Genomic DNA, 19434 nt, shown 5'->3' on the forward strand with positions numbered 1-19434 from the left:
GCCCCGGCTCCCTGGAGGACAGCGGTGGCCAGAGGTGCTCAGGGACCCGGGGTCAACATATCCCCACAATGCTCCTCGCGCTCGTCCCCTTGTCTGAACTTCCCGGAGGCTCCGGGGACCTGCTGGCAGCTGTGCCTTCGGTGACCCTCACCCTCTGCCCCCCGCGTCTCTGGTCACAACGAGGGGACTCTGGCACTTGGCTGGTCACGCTCCGGCACCCTCACGTGGGCTCCTCAACAGCTGCCACACGAGGGGCCCGTCCACTCCCCACTCGCTCCCCCGTTCCTCTAGCCGAGGCTGCCACACCTCAGACCTGCACCTCGCCCCAGGGTCAGGAAGCCTTCCGAGCGCGACCAGACGGGTCTTCGACCGAGCGGCCAAGGCAACCACACGCAACACGGAGAACAAAAACACGCGGTCTGAGGGCTGCAGTTTGCAGATTCCTGCCCCTATCCGAGGGCGACCCCACCCCCGGTCTGTACACCTCCCACCGTGCTCCCGTGGGGCTCCCGTGGGTCCACGGCTCCTGAGACTTCCTGCCCTCCACTCGGGGCCTCGGGGCTGGTCCCTCTTCTGCCCGAGGCCCCTGCCCCTCCTCCTGCTCCAAGGCTTCCACGGACACACAGAACCCCTGCTCCTGAACTTGGGTTAGGTGTCCCCTGCGGTTGGCTTTGGTGGCCGTGCACTGGCAGCTCTTCACCATCTGTCCTCCTGCCGCCTCCCGGGGAGGACGGCACCAAAGGGCTCCTGCCACCTGTCTGTCCGCGTCCCTTTCTCCCACCCTTACGTATAACCAGTCCCAAGATTTTGTCCAAGGGCCGCTCTGCCTTCCCCTTGATCTCCTCCACGCCACCCCCCCTCTTCAGAAACAGTGTTCAAATCTAGTCTCCGCAGCCACCGCCTCGTGCTGAAGCTCAGACGACCCGCCCGCTCACGTTCCGGCACAACCTCCGACGCCACACACTCTGGACCAAACTAACCTCCTCCCCCCGCCCCCCCCAGCCCCTCTGCCATTCTTGCCCCTGTGGACTGTGGACAGCCGCGTTCTCCCTGTGGTTATTAAAGGTAGAAACCCGAGCCAGCCCGGCCGCCTGCCTCCCTCCCTCGTCCCCATCTGCTGGCTGGTTGCAGAGGGCTATCCCCCCCGCCCCACCCCGCTTCTCACAAAGGTGGCTTTTTCCAGCACCAGCCTATTACCTCTCACCCGGGCTGCCACAAAGCCTGCACTCGATCCCCTGTCCCTGCGCTCTCTGCCGCCCCCATCACAACTCTGACCCAGTCCCTGGACAGCTCCTTAATGCCACCTTCTCTGGAGACCTCGGACTCCCAGCCCTCTGGAGTTTCCTCTGCTTGAACCCCTCCCTCTCAGCTTTACCTTTTAGCATACTACCGCTTTTCTTGTTAATGGCACAGACTGGCAGGTGCTCTAGAAATTACTCAAGCCTCCGCTCCCAATATTCCGCAGGTAGTACCGATGGGGGAGGGGCACAGTCCACTTCACAGGGAGCTCCGGAGGGAGGAGGACCTCCCTCGTCCGTTATCTCTGCACTCCTAGCGCTAAGACAGCTCCAGCCACAAAGCCCATCCTGAGCCAACACTTGTTGAAGCGTCTGCCGAACAAGACGACCCCAGGAGCGCGAGCCCATCTCTGTTCCTCCTGCTGCACCCCAACCCCCCCCCCCCCCCCCCCCGCACCATAGTGCTGCGCCCAAGCGAATGAGGGCACAGAGGGAGCTGCGCCCTCGCAGGGCTGTTACGGGGACTTTAGGGATTTTCCTGTTAGCTGTCGCAGTGACGCGGGTAAAAGAATTTTTTTTTTGCAGAGCGGCTGAAGTCAGTTTCTAGCTAGATGCTTTCTAGATTTAAACTGCTACTACTTGGCAACACTTGCAAAATATCTGAATGTCCCCCTACAGATGAGGGGCTGAGCTAGTGAGGCCATGGGACAGCACTGCTTTGTGGTTTTTTTTTTTAAACAGTGTGTTGTAATCTACCTGTATTCACCTGGAAAAATTTAGGAATGACACAAAGTTAAGTTAAATAACAAAGAGGCAACTTGAAGAACATTATGTTCTATAATCTCATTTTGGAAACAAACAGAAAACCCCCCAAGGATATACGCATGCGCATATATACGTGTGCACAGAGTGAACACGGAGGAAAGGGAAAGTACACTGTGTTTGTTCATAGCACTTATTTTGAGGAAATCTACAGGGAGGTTATTTTGTCTTTACACCCCCTTAAGTCTCCTAAAAGCCAAGCCCAGCCAAAGCATGGCTTGGGGACAGCCCTTTGGAGCCACTGAATGGGAACGAGAGCAGGACGGCGGCAGCCAGCTGACGGGGACCCTTCCAATGTCTCAGCATCTCCCAGCCGGTCTGCGCTCACTGGCCTGTAAATTCGCTTTCGTGTAGCTGCAGGAATGTCGGCTCAAGAGCTGAGCCCCCACCTTTACCACAGGGGCTCCACCGGGTAATAGACCGCTCTGGGCCAAGGAATGCTTTCCTTTCAGACCGGGAATCCCTAGTCCTTTGGCAGAGGGGAACCAAAAGCACGCGTCTTTGAAAAACGGAGGCATAATTTACACAAAGCGCATCCTCTGGCGTATATCCTATGCGTTTTGATCGCACAGAGTCCGAGCACGCGCGGCCCTATACTGTGGCCACAACCACGACCGAGCGCCGCCTGTCCCCACACCCCGCCCCCACAACCGCTCCTCGGCCCATCTGTTTCCTGTCCCCCCAGCGCAGGGCGTCCCAAAGTGTCATGTAAATGGACTCGTGGCGTGCAGTCCTTTGAGGCTCGCTTCCGCTTAGCAAAGTGAGCCTGAGGTCCGCCCGTTGTACCAGGGTTGTACCAGGCTCCGTCCTCTTGCTGTTGCCTAGCGGTACAGCACTGTCCCGATCCCCCAGGGCGCTGGTCCAACCACCTGTTGAGGGACGTTTGGGTTTTCCAGTTTGGGGCAACGATGAACAAAGCTGCTGTGTACAAACTTTCTCCCACAGGTGGTAAGGGCTGGTTTTCATTCCCCAGGAGCCTCAGGGAAGTGGAGAGCGTGCAGAGAGGGTACGCCTATCAGTGAGGCACACTGCCCAAGAGGCGCCAGCGCCGGGCGGCTTCAGAAAGGCAGGGGGCCGCCCGGACCGGGGCTCAGGCCGGGCGCCCTTGCCCGCTGCTCGGCTCTGCACCATCGAGGGGCACGACGCAGACGCCCAGAATGCGGCGCGCGCACGCCCACCCGCGCTCACACCCGCGCGCACAGGCCCACCCACACGCACACACGCAAACGGGCGGGCCCGAGGCCCGTCCGGGCGCAACCGGCTCACCTGCCTGGGGTCCATGGCGCCCCCGACGCATGACCTGGAGCGGCGCTGGCGACCCTCCTCCTCCGGGCGCTCCCCTCTCCAGGTGGGCCGCCCCCCCCCCCCCCCCTCCGGGCAGACGCACTCGCCCCCGGGGACAGCGCAGTAGGCAGCCTGGGCGCGCGGCCGGCGGGCTGCGGCGAAGTGGCCCGGCTCAATTTCACTTTCGTTTCCTCTGAAGGACCGCCTCTTTGGGAAGTTTAGCGGGAGGAGGGGTTTGAGCGGAGCCAACAGACGCCGACTAACCGATCTAACCCTCGGCTTGCAGGACCACTGGAGTCACTCCTTCAGGAAGGCGGCTACGCAGCACATGCCCTGCCCCGCCCGGGACCCCCGGGACACAACTCCCGCCCCCCCTCCCCCCAGCCCAGTTCTGTGGAAACAGCCCGAGGCTAGGCCTCTGCCTCAGCCGCCGTCCCCGCCCCCCACCACTTACCCTCCCAGCAGGTTGTGAGCGACTTAAACCCACCACCGCGGGGGCACCATTTAGGGTCTAATGGTGACGCCATCCCAGCACGCATTCACAGCTCTTCCAGGTAGGCAGGCTTGACTCCCAAATTACGTGTAAACCGAGGCCTGAGGCGGGCTGCTGCTAAGCCCAGGCCTCACTCTGCACCCCCACTCTGCGCTCACTGCAGTTGTGACTCCCCCAAAGATAACTTCTGTTGTCTGCTGGGGGAAATTCAACTGATCTCACATAGGCTTGTCCAAGAGGTCAATCCTATGGTCAGCAGTCCACATTCCTCCCCCGTGAGAAACTGATTTCCTATGTTTCATCGCCGTTTCGTCCCCACGGCCTGTAAGGTCACGATGCCCGGCTGGTGCCCTTTCCCTCCGGTCTCCCTGGAGCACCCAACCTCCAACTCCCCATGGGCAGTGGGCTGGGCTCCCCCCTCCTGTGCGTCTGTGCGTGTCCTCCTAGGCTTAGAAGGTACCTGTGGCGCTGCTTCTGACCAAAGGCTCTCAGGGGCTGCCTCAAATATCCTCTCCCCAGGAAGCCTCACCCAGCTCTGGGTTGGGGAGTGGGTGCGTCTGCAGCCCCTCATTTTGCGCTTCTCCCTACAGAGCACTTTCTCCCTCATTTTGCACATTCTCCCCTCATTTTGCACTTCTCCCTACAGAGCACTTTCTCTGTGCTCTGAAAATGCCTGGGTCCTTGAACACAGCTTCCCACGCGCCTCCCACGTGCCTCCCACGTGCCAGGGAAGGGCAGGTGTCCTTGGGGAAGGGCAGGTGCCCTTAGCCAACAGTCTGCTGGGGAGGACCAGCACTCCCGACAAGGATCACAGTGCCGTGCCTCCTGACATTCCGCACTTAGTGACTGACCCATAAACCACTGCGTGGAAAGAATAATCGATGGGTAGAATGTAGCACAGGAACTCGATGAAGCTGGAAAGATCAACAAACCTACGAAACCACGCTCGATGTCCTCACGTTGGGGAAATGCACGGGAAGGCCACAGAGTTACTGCCCACCCCCAGACCGGCCACTCGACCACGTGGGCAGCAGCTCCCACTCCCTACCGGAAACCAGTTCACGATCCGCGAGGCGGGCGGGAATATACACGCCCTACAAGTGCGCAGTCCCACTTCTGCACCTGGACGCACGTACACAGAGTGGCCTTACTGGGAACAGACAACCCGGAAGCAGCCCAAACGTCCAGGAAAAGTACAACGGATAGGTGGCGGCACATACTGGCGACGGAACGTTCCACGGCGTCAAACACCGCAGAGCTGGAGCCACACGCAGCACAGCGGGTCGGCATCTAAACAGGACGCTGAGCAAAGACACGCTAGCTGTCCGCTTCCATCACGTCCCAAACCAGACAAAACTACGGCGGGCACCACACAGAAGCCAGGACGGGGTCCCTTTAGGGAGGAAGAAGGGTGTTCCGACTGGGAAGGAACGTTCTGGCTGCTGGGCCGCAGTTCATGAAGTCACATACTGGGGCTTTATGTACATTTCTGTGTGGATGTGCTACACTTCACAATGGTAAAAGGTTAAAAACAAGAAACTCTCCGTACCTGACCCCAGCCTGTCTCCCTATGTTCTATTTTCCATTTAAGTAAAATGCCTTAGGTCTTACCTCTGATTTCCTGCCTTCGGGCTAAACAATCCCATGGCCTTTGACCCTTCTACCGGAATGTTCCGGAAAAGCCTCAGTCACAGCTACAGGGAAGGTGCCTCTTCCGTCCCTTTAACCTCACATGGGAGGCGGTGCTGAAGCAGAAGGCTTCACTCCCCGACAGAGCGTCAGCTCTCTCCCGGAAACAGTGCCAACTGCTCGTCACCGTCCCAGCAGCTCTCTTACTCGCAAGCATCTCACGGCCCTGGGTGCTTGGCTCCCACAGGGCAGTGACGCTGCCCGCCATCTGTGCGCTGTGCTATCGTGGGGACTCCACACATTGGATGAAACACTTTCTAAAAACTAACCAAAAGTAACATGTCACTTGCAGAACGTTGCAGAAAATACCAAAGAGCAAACAGTCCAAATGCTCCCCCACCCCCCACTGGTCTACCGTTAATTCACCAGTGCCTCCCCTCCCCGTGTTTCCTCTGTGCACAGTGGCACCGTGAGCACACAGGTGCCCCCCACCCCCCGGGGCCAGGTGTCAGGTTGAGAAATGACCCCAGACGCAAGTCGTCCTGACTACATCACCCAGGGCTACCAGCTACGACCAGCCGCCGGCGGAGACCTACCCGCTGAGACGAGGTACAGAGCCCCTCACTCCTCACTCGGTGTTCTCAAAGTCGGCCTTCCGCGTCATGGCTGCAGAGCACTGGCCGCACCTGCCTTCAGGGGCCTGGACCCCCCCCCCCCCCCCCCCCAAGCCCCGGGGAGGATCCGTTGTCACCTGGGCTGCAGAGTGGCCTTTAGTTTCCAATCTCTGCTATCTTTGCTTTTTAATTATGAATGGTGGTCTGGCTTTGTAACGATTAATTTGGCTTGTTGTGTATAACCTGGCTGCTGCAGGGTGCATGTTTACAAGTCCTCCTAGTCCCTGATGTCCTACAGCCAGACGGGGCTGTGCACAGGGGCTACATCGAATCCTCTCTCCCTTCTGTAAGGCAGGTGTCTGCAAACTCCTTCCGTATTTGCTCGCATAGTCCCGCGGCAAGAGGCGCGGACTCGTGTGACTGCATGCTACTTGACTTGCTACATGCTATCAAAAAAGGTAACAAATTACTAAGCTATTTTTAACTATTAGGGCATCTTTTCAGAACAGGATATGCACATAAATAAACTCCCTTTCTTACCTTAACTCCTAGGAAACACATAATAAGCCCATTAAGCCCACGTTTATTGCCCTTTTTGGTTGCTGTTTCCCTTTCGGTCCTTTATCACTGGGTTTTTTATTGCACCACACCAACGTAACTTTCAACACCCTCCGGGCCTTCCCACATCAACCCCACCAGCTTTCTGCAGACAGACCGGTGACCCGCCGGCCCTGCCGACCAGTGCCCCTCAGCCGCGTTCCCCGGAACGCCCGTTCTGATGTTAGTCACTAGACTGGCTTTTGAAATCCCAGCAGAGCAAAAGGGATGCCCCAGGAGCCCCAGGAGACCGTGAGGTCTCCCTCAGCAGCAGGCGGGCGCCTGTACCCAAAGTCAGCCGGTGGAGGAGCGAAAAGCCGTATTTATCAACTATCTATAGGCACCAGGCATTGCGATAGCAAGCGTTATCATATGGCAAAGATAGAATATTAGGAAGAATAGCAAAACCATACTAATAGTAATGGCTGACAGGCCGTGCTACCCATTTCACATGAAAGTTTATTTACTTAATGTTTATTTCATTTTTGAGAGAGAGACAGACAGAGCGTGAGCAGGGGAGGGGCAGAGAGAGAGGGACACACAGAATCCGAAGCAGGCTCCAGGCTCCGAGCCGTCAGCACAGAGCCCGACGTGGGGCTTGAACTCATGAACCGTGAGATCATGACCTGAGCCAAAGTCCGACGCTTAACTAACTGAGCCACCCAGGCACCCCAAATGTCCTTTTTTTTAAGAAGAATTTTTAAATCTTTATTTTTGAGAGAGAGAGAGAGCACGTGCGCGCGCACAAGTGGGGGAGGGGCGGAGACACAGGGAGACACAGAATCCGAATCGGGCTCCAGGCTCCGAGCCATCAGCACAGAGCGGGACGCGGGGCTCAAACCCACGAACTGTGAGATCTCGACGGGAGCTGAAGTGAACCCTTAACCAACTGAGACACCAGGCGCCCCTCACGTGCAAGTCTAACCCGGGCGTGTGTGTTTAGTCTTCTAAAACCCCACACGATGGCCCTCTCGTGACTCGACGCGTCAAGCCCCGCCCCGGAAACGGCCTCTCCTGTGGCCGGCCTGGCACCCAGCGCACGGCTCACTTCCGGTGTGGCGCTGGCCGGCGGAGAGCTTCGGCTCCCGGCCCCCGTTTGGGCTCCTCTGAGTCAGGGTCCAAAGGGGGGCCCTCCCACTCACCCTCGCCTTCTCCTCCTCCCAAGGCCCGGCCCGTGGGTGGATGGGCTCAGCCCCAGCTCCTGGCGAGGGTCATGTCCCTGTCTCCAAGGCTCGTGGGAGGCGGAGGGGACAAGCGCGGTCCCGTTCTGGGCGGGCTCGAAGGCAGCCTCTGCCCCTCGGTCCGCGCTGTGTCCCGGGTGAGCGGGCGGGTTTCACCAACAGCCGGTGGCTGCACAGCCACGTGCCAAGTGGCCGCTTCCCGGCATGACCCATTTACTACCGAACCGACATGCTGACGTCGCTTTTTTCTTTCCGCGCTCCAGCCTGCACTGACCAGCTTGTAATTCTGTCTTCATAACAGTCTTAGAAGGCGTGTACTCGGCCCGCGTCTCGGTTGCTGTAGCGCTGGAGACTGGGGACGGCGGAAGGGGCCGAGGTGGAGGGGCTCTCGGCGCACTTCCGGTGGACGGACTTTCTGTGAACGAAAGCGGAGCCGTCTCCAGGCATCTGCAGTGTTCTTTCCAGAGGGAACGAGTAACAGATCTTTAAAAGCCTTCCTTCGGCACCGACGAGTTCACAGACGTTCCCGACTACACACACCAGCTCTGTGTATAGAAGGTGTGTGAAGACAGAGAGGCGAGGTTTGAAGAACGTGGCCACAGGCCAAGCGATGCAGGCGGCCGCCCGACACCGGAAGGGGATGCTCACCTAGAGCCCCTGGAGGGAGCACGGCTCTGCGACACCCCGATGTTGGCCCAGTGATGCGGATTTCAGATTTCTGGCCTCCGGACCTTTGAGAACAATTTTCTCTTGTTTTGAGTCACCAAATTTACGGCAATTTGTACTACAGCTCTAGGAAGCTGACACACCATCCTGACGGCCGGGGCAAACAGGGAGCTCCGAGTGCGAAACTAGCACAGGCCTTGCTCGGTCCAGGGGTTCCTGCCATCTGAGGTTATCAGAGGAGAAAGCTGAAACAGACCGGCTGTCAGAGACGACATGTGCACAGCCACAATTTCCATGTTTTACTTAAACCAAACAGTACGCCTTTCCCATTACTGTCTGGCAGAATTAGAACCTTTTGTTTTATTTGAAAAAATATTACAGACACTGTCCAGCACAAATCAGCAGCCAATATCATATTTAAAATGGGTTAGGCATTCCCAATAAAATGAGGAATAAAGTAAGGATGGCCACCACTACTGTTATCTTATTTCAATTCTGAGGTGCACCTCTAACATTTCTGATATTGTGATGTGATTACAAGGTGTGTATATATTTCATATGATAGCCCCCCCGGGCTATTATTGAGTCAGTAGCATGCTTTATGCTCAAAAGTCTTAGAATGAAAAAAATATGGTACTTAACATTGTTTTGGAAATTCTAGCATATCCTAAAGCAGAAAAAAAGATACACTAAAAGTAAAGAAAAAACAGATTATTTGCAGATAGTATCAGAACTGCAGTTGACCCCAGAATGAAAAATTCTTAGAACCAATGGGCAGTCAAGGAATATGGCTGGATATAAGAAAAATATACAAAACACAACTTCTTTCTTATGTGTAGGGTAAAAATACTGTACTCTTAACAGCAACTAAAACATTAAAAAAATAAACATCTAGGAATAATCTTAAGAAATGTGAAAGCCTACATGTGGAAAAGTATACAACTCTGCTGAGGAGTGAATTCTTAAGTACAAGGATACGCCAACCCCAAATGAGATGGCGGGACAATTTACGAACTGAGCCAAAGTAAGTAACTGGTCACTGCAAGTTCTAATGAGGTCAGGGCAGAAAGGACTGAGTATCTGACCAATGATTACTTACACTGTCTTAATTCACAGCAGTCTGGTACGACACAAGGATGGAGCTCCAGGCTGACAGGGCAGGACCACGTTCCCTAAAGCGTGTATACTGGTCTGACATGTGACAGGGAGCCAAAAGCAGCAGGGAGGGAGGAAGGGTATGTCAACACAGGGAGCTCGCCAACTCACTGGCTTCTGGGGGGGGGGGGGGGGAACGTATTTGGAGCCTTGTCTTACAGTAATAAGCCAAAACAGATTACAAATGGATTAAAAGGCTATTTGTAAAGTATTCTAAAAAACTAAGTCAGAATGTCTGACTTGTTTCACAGCAAGGGAAGACATCTGTTCACTGCAGATAAAGTTTGTGGTTCAAAAAACAGGACAGTGTTTAAGAGTCAGTTTAAAAATATATTAATAAAAACATGAAAGCAGAGAGGGAACCCGTTACAACACACGTGGGACCCAGAGCCGTGTGCGCGTGTGCGTGTCAGACACTTACACACAGTGGTGAGCACTGCTCTGCAGCCGGCACGCCGGCCTACCCTCCAACCCCCATCACCCGAGAGGCACACAATCACGGTCCCCATGTTGCAGAAGAGGAAACTGAGGCAGACCAAAGCCACGGAGGTTGCTGGAAGTCCCAGAGCCAGCACTCTGGCTCACAGCAGGTGGCCTTGGCCTTAAGCCATCCCCACGCTGTGCTTTTATCAACAGTACAGTTGATAAAAAGGCAATTCGCACACACAAACAAGAAGTATAAACGCCTGTCAAACATTCGGGGAAACAATCGCACTAACAACTAAAGACACGAAAATGTAATAAATCGGTCAAAAAAAATAAGACCACCCAGTGGTAGCTGGGGACTCTACGTCTGCCTTCGCAGTCTCATCTTGGACTCTAGGAACCCACGCTGGCCCTACCCGAAATGTTCTCAAATACGATTAGGTCGCCGCCATCTCCGTCCTTTAAACCCTTTATGGCTACCCACTGCTCTTTGGATAAAGGCCCAAGGTCACGACAAGGTCTGCAGCGTGCCCCGCTTCCTGGCTAAACGTCCCCTGAGCAGACTTCACAAAAGGCACCTTCCGCTCTGTCTGTCCAACAGCCACAGAGCACTCTTGCAGGCACACACCGTTTCCTCCTCGTCTTGTCCCTGTGCCGGGAGCAGAAGGCATGTAAGATTTATAGTACCCATAACCCTAGGAAGCTTTCTTCACGGTCTTTAGCACTAGCTGCAGCTAAGCATTTGCAGGCTATCTGATTACGCGTTACGTCCGTCTCTCCTGAGCAGCACAAGTCTTACAGCCGTGACCCAGCACGGTGCTTTGGTGATAGAAGGTACACGACAAATTACCTGTCAGAGGAGTATGCGTTAATGACTGGATGAAAGGAAGAGGTGGGAGGGAGAAGACCAAGAAGGGAGGGGGAGAAACGGCTACTTGGACGACGGGTCCGAGTGTTGTACGGAAGTAATTGGACACTGGGCGTCAGAGGTCTCAAGTATGTCCGTGACTTCAGCTAACAGCCAACAGCCATTACCACTAATGACAATGTAATCCTAGGACTGCATAGTTATTATTAGTGAACATGATAATAAAGATCCATCTTGAGGAGGAAAACCCGAAATCTAGTATGAAAACTTACGTTTGCGACAGCATCGTTTACAATAGGGAAAAACTGAAAACAGCCGTCAAGTCCCAAGTTGAACACATGGTCACATAAATTCTGGAAGACCCATGAATTAGTTACATGACACATAAGAGTGGTATTTACAGAGTTAACGCCACGGGAAATGTTTAAATCATAACAAGTGAACAGAACACAAAACTGTAAACAGAACTTCAGCTTTTGGAAAACAACGCGCCCAAGTGGCAGGCACCGACCAACCCCACAAGAAAGCCTTCCTTTCTGAGGCAGCCCGATTCTGCCCACCTTCCTCGGAGAAGGCCAGGCTTCCTCCCCAGACCCGGAGGGAGGATTGTGGGGCATCTAATAACCTCCTCTTGGCGATTCCGTTTCTCTGGCCAGTGATACATGTGACGATTCTGGCCAAGAAAACACAAAAAGCTGTCAGGGCTTCCTGTGACAAAGGATTCCTGCTGCCAACAGGTGATGTCCTGGGGTGGCAGAGTGGAGGCCGGGACAGGGCCGAGCTGCTCAATCAAGCAACCCCAGCACCGGCCTGTGTGCGGGATAAGCCACACGGCGCTGTGTGAAGCACGCCAACAAGTACGGGTGTCTGACAGGCGTAGTTACCAGTGATTTTATTCAATTTAACAGTTTTCTGCAATCTTCAAGTTTCCTGTTATAAAGCATTACCACCCCTCAAATGGGGGGGGAGGGTCCAGTAAGAATAAGAAAACAAATACAAACGGCATAAAACTCGCCCTTACGATGCGCGAAGCCTAGGGGCGCCGGGGGCTCGGTCGGTTAAATGATTGGCTCTGGACTTCAGCTCAGGTCATGATCTCACGGTCCGTGGGTTCGAGCCCCGCGTCGGGCTCTGTGCTGACGGCTCAGAGCCTGGAGCCTGCTTGGGATTCTGTGTCTCCCTCCCTCTCTGCCCCTCCCCTGCTCGCACTGTCTCTCTCCCTCTCAAAAATAAGCATTAAAAAAAGCAGCTCCAAGTGTAGCAGTGGAAACAGCGTAAGACTCCACTTCGCAGCTACCAGAACAGCTCAAATAAAAACACCTGGGCAGTATCTGAACCTGGGGAGGCTACGGAGCAGCTAGAACTCTCATACACTGCCGGCGGGAACACGAACCGGTGCCAGCACCGTGGAAACTGGCCGCTCCTTCTAAGGCTAAGCGTCCCACCACCAACACCCAGCAACTATACTCCCAGGCACGCACTTACCAGGAAGATACAAAGAAGCGGCCACAAAAAGGCGCCACGGAAGAAGGGAAGAAGGCTAACAGAGACCCGCACAAGAGCAGGAAGGGGGAGTTGCCACCTCATGGAGACAGAGTTTCGGATTTGCAAGAGAAAAGGTTCTGGACGGTTGGCTGGCGATGTGAATGTACGTAAGACGATTGTACCACGTGCTTGAAAATGCTACACTTCGTGTAGCAATGTGTTTCGTACCTCAACAGAAAAAGACGAAGAAAATGGTCATAGAGCTTTATTCTTAAGAGCCCCAAACTGGAAACAAACCAACGTCCTTCATGTGACGAACGCACAAACACCCGATGTCCGTTCACACACAGGGTAATGACACGCGCGACCCGCTTGATCCCGACCGGAAGAACCACGCACAGAAGTGCACATTGTAGAACTCCATTTGTGTGAAATTTTACAGCACTCAGCTGATGTATGGAGATAACAGACATCACAACAGTGGTGACTCTGGGGAGACTGGTTTCTGGCAGTGGCATGAGGGAACTTTCTGGGGTGATAGAAAGGTTTTAATTTCCCGATTTGGGTGGTGACTAGCGGACATATATATTTATCAATATTCACTGAAGTATTTGCCGTCTATTGCACGTAATTGTATCTTAATAAAAAAGGGTCTTAGGGAAACAGCACATAAGGGCTGGAGGGGCTCCACCTGTCCTTTGGCTACACATGGACGAGTTCTTACCCCACATGGGCAGCCACAGAGACACACTATGCCGTGCGGCGATTCGTGGATATGCTAAGCATGTTAAAATTAAAAGAATTATACATACATATGTTTCAATCTCAGTTTTGTGGAACAAGCTTTGATATTCTGATAAATTATTTTAAAAAGGAAAAACATATATGCACTAATGTAATGTAAAATAAAATATAGACCATCTAATTCAAACTGATTTTATTTAAAACATGATGCAGCATTTTCATAAAATATTTGTTAAAATCTAAAATAAAATGGAGTATTAGCTGTTTAAAATAATAAAAAAAGCAAAACATAAAATACTGGAATACAGAATGAGAAAAAAACACTTTAAAGCTTGCAAGCAAAGGAAGAAATCAAAAAGCACAAAATTCGTCTACAGAATAACGAAAAGCAGGTTTTGTATGTTTAATGAAAAAGCCAAAATTAGATGGCAAACAACAAATCAGAAAAATATCCACGGCATATAAAGTTGTTTTTATAAGGAGCACACATTCAGGTTTTTTAAGGGAATTTGTAGAATTTGTAAAAAATAACGTAAATGCAATTAAGTGAATAGACAAAATATTGACTGAGAATTTAAAAAAATGGAAATAAACAAGGTAACCGTCTGTAAAGAGCTCAAACTTAATCATAAGAAAAGATACACATTAAAACCAGACAGTAATTTTCAATGTAACAAAGATTTTCCGGTTTTCGTTAAAACGCCCGGTCCCGGAGCGGACAGGGCGCTGGGCAGGGTGCTGGGCACGCGGTCTTCGAGAAGCGCGTCGGGACCGAGCCCAGCACCGCAGGCCGCAGCAGATACAGGCGGGGCCCGGTGCCTGGAGGGGAGCGTGGGGTTACACAGCGGCCCTCACCCCGAGCGTCTATTTCTAGGAGAACTACTCTGTGCTAAAGAAGAAACTAAAGGGCACCCGCTCCCTTTTTCGTCGGGAGTGGGCATGGCACAGGTAGGCTTCTGGAAGGTAAGGCCCCTCTCCGGGAAAGACAGACGTGCTCTGTACGTAGGGCAGACGTGGGCCTTCCCGGGGACAGGGCGGAAGACCAACACCGCACAGCCCCGGGGCCGAAGCGCCACTGGCCCCCCATCCGGCCGCCACACACACCCCGAGCCAGCGCGGGGCCGGGAACAGAAGCGCCCGGACGAGCGCACGGGGGAGGCGAGGTGCAGATGGCCACGCAGAGCTGCACGGGGGCGAAACGCAGTAAGTCCCTGAGAGAGACCCGGGCACCTCTACGTCTGCAGCCCAGAGACGCACACAGAACTTCATTTACTTAACAGCTGCGACTGTAAAACCCCAGAAAGGTCAGGGGGGCACGCACCACAGGCCGGCCTCTGCAGGGTGAGGTGAGCTGCAGGTCTCATCTCTTTTAGAATTTTCTAATTGGGATTTTTTAGCCTTTCTTGAGTGTCTGGTATTCAAAAGGAAAAAAATGTTAAAGTTCACAACTCTTGATCCCAAAACTCCAATCAAAGTATGAGTTATTTATAAAAGGCTTAGAACAATGCCCGGCACATTATAAGTGCTCAAATAAATGTTTTAAAAATAAATACCCTAAGGAAAAGCCTCAAACTACGGAAAAAGCCTCCATATACACCATATCATTGTTGAGAAAGGTTTGAGTGGGGAGCGAAACATTTCACGGGGTGGAATTTCCACGTGGCTTCTCCGTGGGGCCCGACCTCGGCCTGTGCAGGCACACGGGGAGAGGCTCTGCGTTTGCAGGGTGGGCCCGGAGTCCTGGCGTCTGCAGACATTTACAGGGAGAACTGAATCTATCAGGCAGACTGGAGTCCTCATCAACACGATGGCAGCATTTTCTCCCTGTGGGCAGACTTTCATTCATGCATTTAATAAATGCTTATCAAGCACGTGCTGCGTGTCAGGCACTGTCCTAGGTCCTAGAAACACACCAGTGAATGAAACAAAAATGCTTTTACTCATTATTCTCATGAAGCTGATGTCCTAACGAGGAGAGACAGGCAACAAACAACCACGCAACACCGATGGGTTATAAGTGTTAAGAGAAATATCGCCAATTAAGGACGGGGGCCCTCAAATCTACAACAGGGCCGTGTTCCGGTGTTGATCCATAAGCAGAGAGAAGGGGGCCTAACCCATCGACGGAGGCCCAGGGAGGCTTCTGGGAGAATCGTGACCTGAACCCCGACAGCAGATCGTCTGAAGCCGTGGGGAAGGGCGGATGCGGTGGGAGCACGGGTGTGGAAAGGTCAGAGGGCACAGGAGCAGGGCCACACAGCAACAACTTGACGGACAAGCAAAACCAGGGCGGGCGTCCCAGTCGGAAGGCTCCGGAAGGGCCTCGAAGCAGGATCCGAGCAGGGGTGCGCGCACACGTACACGCGGCAGTCACTCCACGTGGGTACGGACAAGCGGTTTACTCTGGCATCCCAGGAGTGGGCCCGTGACACACCTGTCCAATTATGGTGTCCCCGTCCCCTTGTCCACAGTGACCAGTTTACAATGCAGAAGAGCACTGCAAAGTCATCAGCTTGGGGCTGCCGGTGCGTACAGAGAAAACAGCAGAAAATGAGGCCAATAAGCAAAAAAAGGAGCAGAGAAAGGCAGGGCCGAGAGTCTGTGACATTATTTCAGCCACACCTGAGGCTCATCCTTGGACCTCCACTTAAATTGTCAAAGGCGGAGGGGCTCTTTTTTGCTTGAGTTCACACTGGGTTTCTGCCATCTACGACTGGGTTAACGCACCCTCTTTTTGGGAAAGAGCTTTACTCTGTGTGTGGTGGTGACGGGGTTCGGGGGGATGAGAGCATACACCCTGGCAGAGTTTCTCCCATTACGGTTGATGAAGACGGTGAATTGGGTGCTTTAGGGCACCTGGGAGGGTACAGAGGCAGTAACAGCTTCTCGGGCGGAGGAACTTGGGGGGCGTGTAAGTCTATATGGGCGAGGAACATAAACCTGTGAGTTGGTATAATCCACTCTACAGCCCTAAGACATCGTCAAATAGAACCCAGAACGACAGCTGACGGAAACCACCACCAACATCAACTGTTTGAAACCAGTTTACTATTCCCACATTAATGCCCATTAGTCACAGGTCTTTCCTAAGTATTTCATATTGCCACAAAGCTAGTATCTTGAACTCTTTACCTCTATACCAAACAATCATCCGGTGTTCTCCAGAAAACTTAACTCAGGCAGCTGGACCCAATATGGTCCAAACCTACGATGTTAAAGCAAAATAAACTGCTATATCTCAAGAGATCACTACAGATGCCCAGAGCTCAGATTCTCTTGTTCACGTATTTGAAAACTCTCATCAGTTGGTCACAGATCAGAATTCCAATCTTGGTCTGAGACACAGCTTTAAATCTTTAGGTCCTTGGGAGCACCTGGGTGGGTCAGTCAGTTAAGTGTCTGACTTCAGCTCAGGTCATGACCTCCGGGTTTGTGAGCTCGAGCCCTGCATCGGGCTGACTGCTGTCAGCACAGGGCCTGATTTGGATTCTCGGTCCTTTGCTCTCTGACCCTCCCCCACTGGCGTGTGCACGCTCTCTCTCAAAAATAAACAAACATTGGGGCGCCTGGGTGGCTCAGTCGGTTAAGGGGCCGACTTCGGCTCAGGTCATGATCTCGCAGTCCGTGAGTTCGAGCCCCGCGTCAGGCTCTGTGCTGACAGCTCAGAGCCTGGAGCCTGTTTCGGATTCTGTGTCTCCCTCTCTCTCTCTGCCCCTCCCCCGTTCATGCTCTGTCTCTCTCTGTCTCAAAAATAAATAAATGTTAAAAAAATAAATAAATAAATAAACAAACATTAAAAAAAAAAAAACAACCCACCAAATCTTTAAGTCCATGAATAGGAAAGATGCTCATATTATACTGTTACTGTGTAACAGTGGCTTAAGGCAGCCTTTGTGTATTGAGCAATGGGTCTCAGTCTGGCAGAAATAACAATACCTCAAGATTTTTTCTTCTTTCCACAGGCATTTCCCAAATACCTACTGTGTGCCCACGATCTCAGCACTGTGTGCCCGTGAGCCTTTCCTTTTTCTCTGGGTGAAAAGGCCAAATCTCGGTTCACATCTGGACCATGCTGGGTAAAATGTAAAATAAAAGATAATTTATCACTGAACAATTTGAAATATTATTCTTGCAGCAAATACTGGCCCTCTAAGCTCTGCTTATGCCTCCCTTATCCCCCTACACAGGTTCACACTGCCAGGGCGTGCTCTCCCTCTCCCTCCCTCCCTCTCTCTCCCTCTCCCTCTCTCCCTCTCTCTCCCTTTCTCTCTCTCTCTCTCATCACTGAGAAATAACAAGGCTCAAGCTCCATACAGCCTGAGAAGCCTGGGTTCTGGGTTCAAGTTCCAGTTCTGCCATTAACTAGTCTCAGGATTGTGGCTGAGACTCCTATTCTGCATCTGCAAAATGGGGATATGCTTACTTCCTGCACTGGGTTGCCGGACGAATGAAAGAAGTTAGTGTATGTAAAGCGCTTGGGACAGTGTCGGGCACACAGCAAGTACTCGATAAGAAGCAATTATTAATAATTACTTAATAAGTGAAGCCCTAACCTCTTTCCAGTTCTACAATTTTATGAGGTCTTTAGTGGAGAGATTGTGGGTTTTGAGATCCCCCCCCCCAAGTCTGCTTCATCGTATCTGGCAGAATAGCAAACATCCAAAATAGCAAAAAGTTCCCCGCTCTCAATCCGCCGAAGCAACGGGGCACCTTCAGCAAGGGAGCAAGTTCAAGCGCCTGGGTGCCGTGCCCTTACTCCCAACAGCTTGGCACTTCGGATTCTGACAATTACCGTGCAAAGCAGACATCATTACCTTCGTTTTGCAGATAAGCCCGAGTAGGAGCAGAGAAGTTAAATAACTCAGTGTCGCACAGATGGCAGACGGCACACCTGACTCCAAAGCTCACGCCCCTTTCCACTCTTACCTCTCTGCGGCCCGTGCAGCGAGCACGCAAGTGTTTGTTAAATAAAGAAAAAGACATTCGGATGCTTCGACGCGAGGGGGACAAGCCTTGCTCGGTAAAGATGGAGTTGGCACCTTCGCCCACATTCGCTCGACAATCTGACGCTCCCCGTGACCTACTCGGCCTCCCCCTCCGGCAGCAGCCACCGTAGGGACCTCTGTGTGCCAGTGCCCTGCCCTCCCGGCTAGGCGCCTGCTGAGACTGCCCCCCCGCTGCCCGGAAAACCCAAGGACAGGTATCCCTTCTGGAAAGGCAAGTTTCCCAAACTCTGACATCACACGGAACACCTGCGGCAGGCTTACCCGCTAGCGGGGCCCAAGAATCACGCCGGGCGGATGGAGGACGGAGGACGGGGAGGTGACGCAACGAGGCCTCCCGCAGCAGGGCCAGGCCGAGGCTCGGCGCGGTGGCCGCGACCCGCTGCGGGCTGTCCACGGCGGACGCCCACGCCTTCCCCGCGGGAGGCGCGCAGGGCCGGCGCGGGCCGGCCGGGGGGCCGCGGGGCGCAGGCAGTCCGGGCGGGGACGCGGCCCGGGAGCCCCGCGAGCCCCGCGTCCAGCCGCTCTCGCGCCCAGGGCGGCGGCGCCCCGGGTCCCCGGCTGCTGGGCTCCGGCCGGCACGCGCGCCAGAGCATCCGCGCGCGCCGGGCGCACACGCGCGCGCGCGCGGGCCGGCGCACACGCGCACGCACGCACCCTCCCCGCCCGCCCCCGCCCCGCGCCCCCTTCCTCAGCCGCTCCGGCCGGGAAGGGGATGCAGAGAAGGAAACAGCCTCTTACCCGGTGCGGTGATCCTCCGGGCCGCGGCCCGACCCCACAGGCTGCCACGGCCGCGGACCCTCCCCGCCCGCCCCCACCACGTAGCCGCGCCACCGCCGCCGCCGGGAATCAATGGCCCGGTCGCCGAGTGGTGACGTCACGGCGCGCCGGGCGTGGGCGGCAGCGTCACGTGACCGGCGCCTCTTTTGTCTGCGTCGCGGTGGCGGGGGTTCCGCCGTCCCGGGCTGCCGGGGGCTCGCCGGGGTGCCGGTGCGGGGGGCGGCCCGCGGGTGCGCTCCCGGCCTGGCGCGGCGCGAGGTGCCTCGGGGGTTTCGGTGGCGGTCAAGTGCACGGGGCCGGTTACTACGACGCCGCAACCGCTGGTCCTCGGATGGCCCGTTTCTTTATTTATTGTTTTTCGGACGGCCCGTTTAATTTCGAAGGTCATTCGGTGTTCGCCCTCTCACCGCCCGACCCACTGACTTCAGTGTGGGGATGAGTCTCCATCC

The 19434-nt window shown here is 54.2% G+C and overlaps 1 protein-coding gene across 5 annotated transcripts in view; it reads right to left on the bottom strand.

Moving 5' to 3' along the window:
* The window catches only part of ADAR (adenosine deaminase RNA specific), a 38892-nt gene extending 19846 nt beyond the window's left edge, over positions 1 to 19046 (bottom strand). For 4 of the 5 annotated variants that reach the window (XM_019431456.2, XM_019431454.2, XM_019431455.2 and 1 more), the window contains exon 1: positions 3327 to 3465. In XM_019431456.2, coding sequence (XP_019287001.2) covers positions 3327 to 3341 — 15 coding nt within the window. In that variant the 5' untranslated portion in view covers positions 3342 to 3465. Of the gene's footprint in view, positions 1 to 3326; positions 3466 to 18946 lie in introns of those variants that run through there. The other variant, XM_053908731.1, reaches the window with a different exon arrangement.
* Between the last annotated feature and the right edge of the window lie 388 nt (positions 19047 to 19434).

Source organism: Panthera pardus, unplaced genomic scaffold (genome assembly GCF_024362965.1).
Source record: "Panthera pardus isolate Hobbes unplaced genomic scaffold, ASM2436296v1 HiC_scaffold_21, whole genome shotgun sequence".
Taxonomy (NCBI): Eukaryota; Metazoa; Chordata; class Mammalia; order Carnivora; family Felidae; genus Panthera; species Panthera pardus.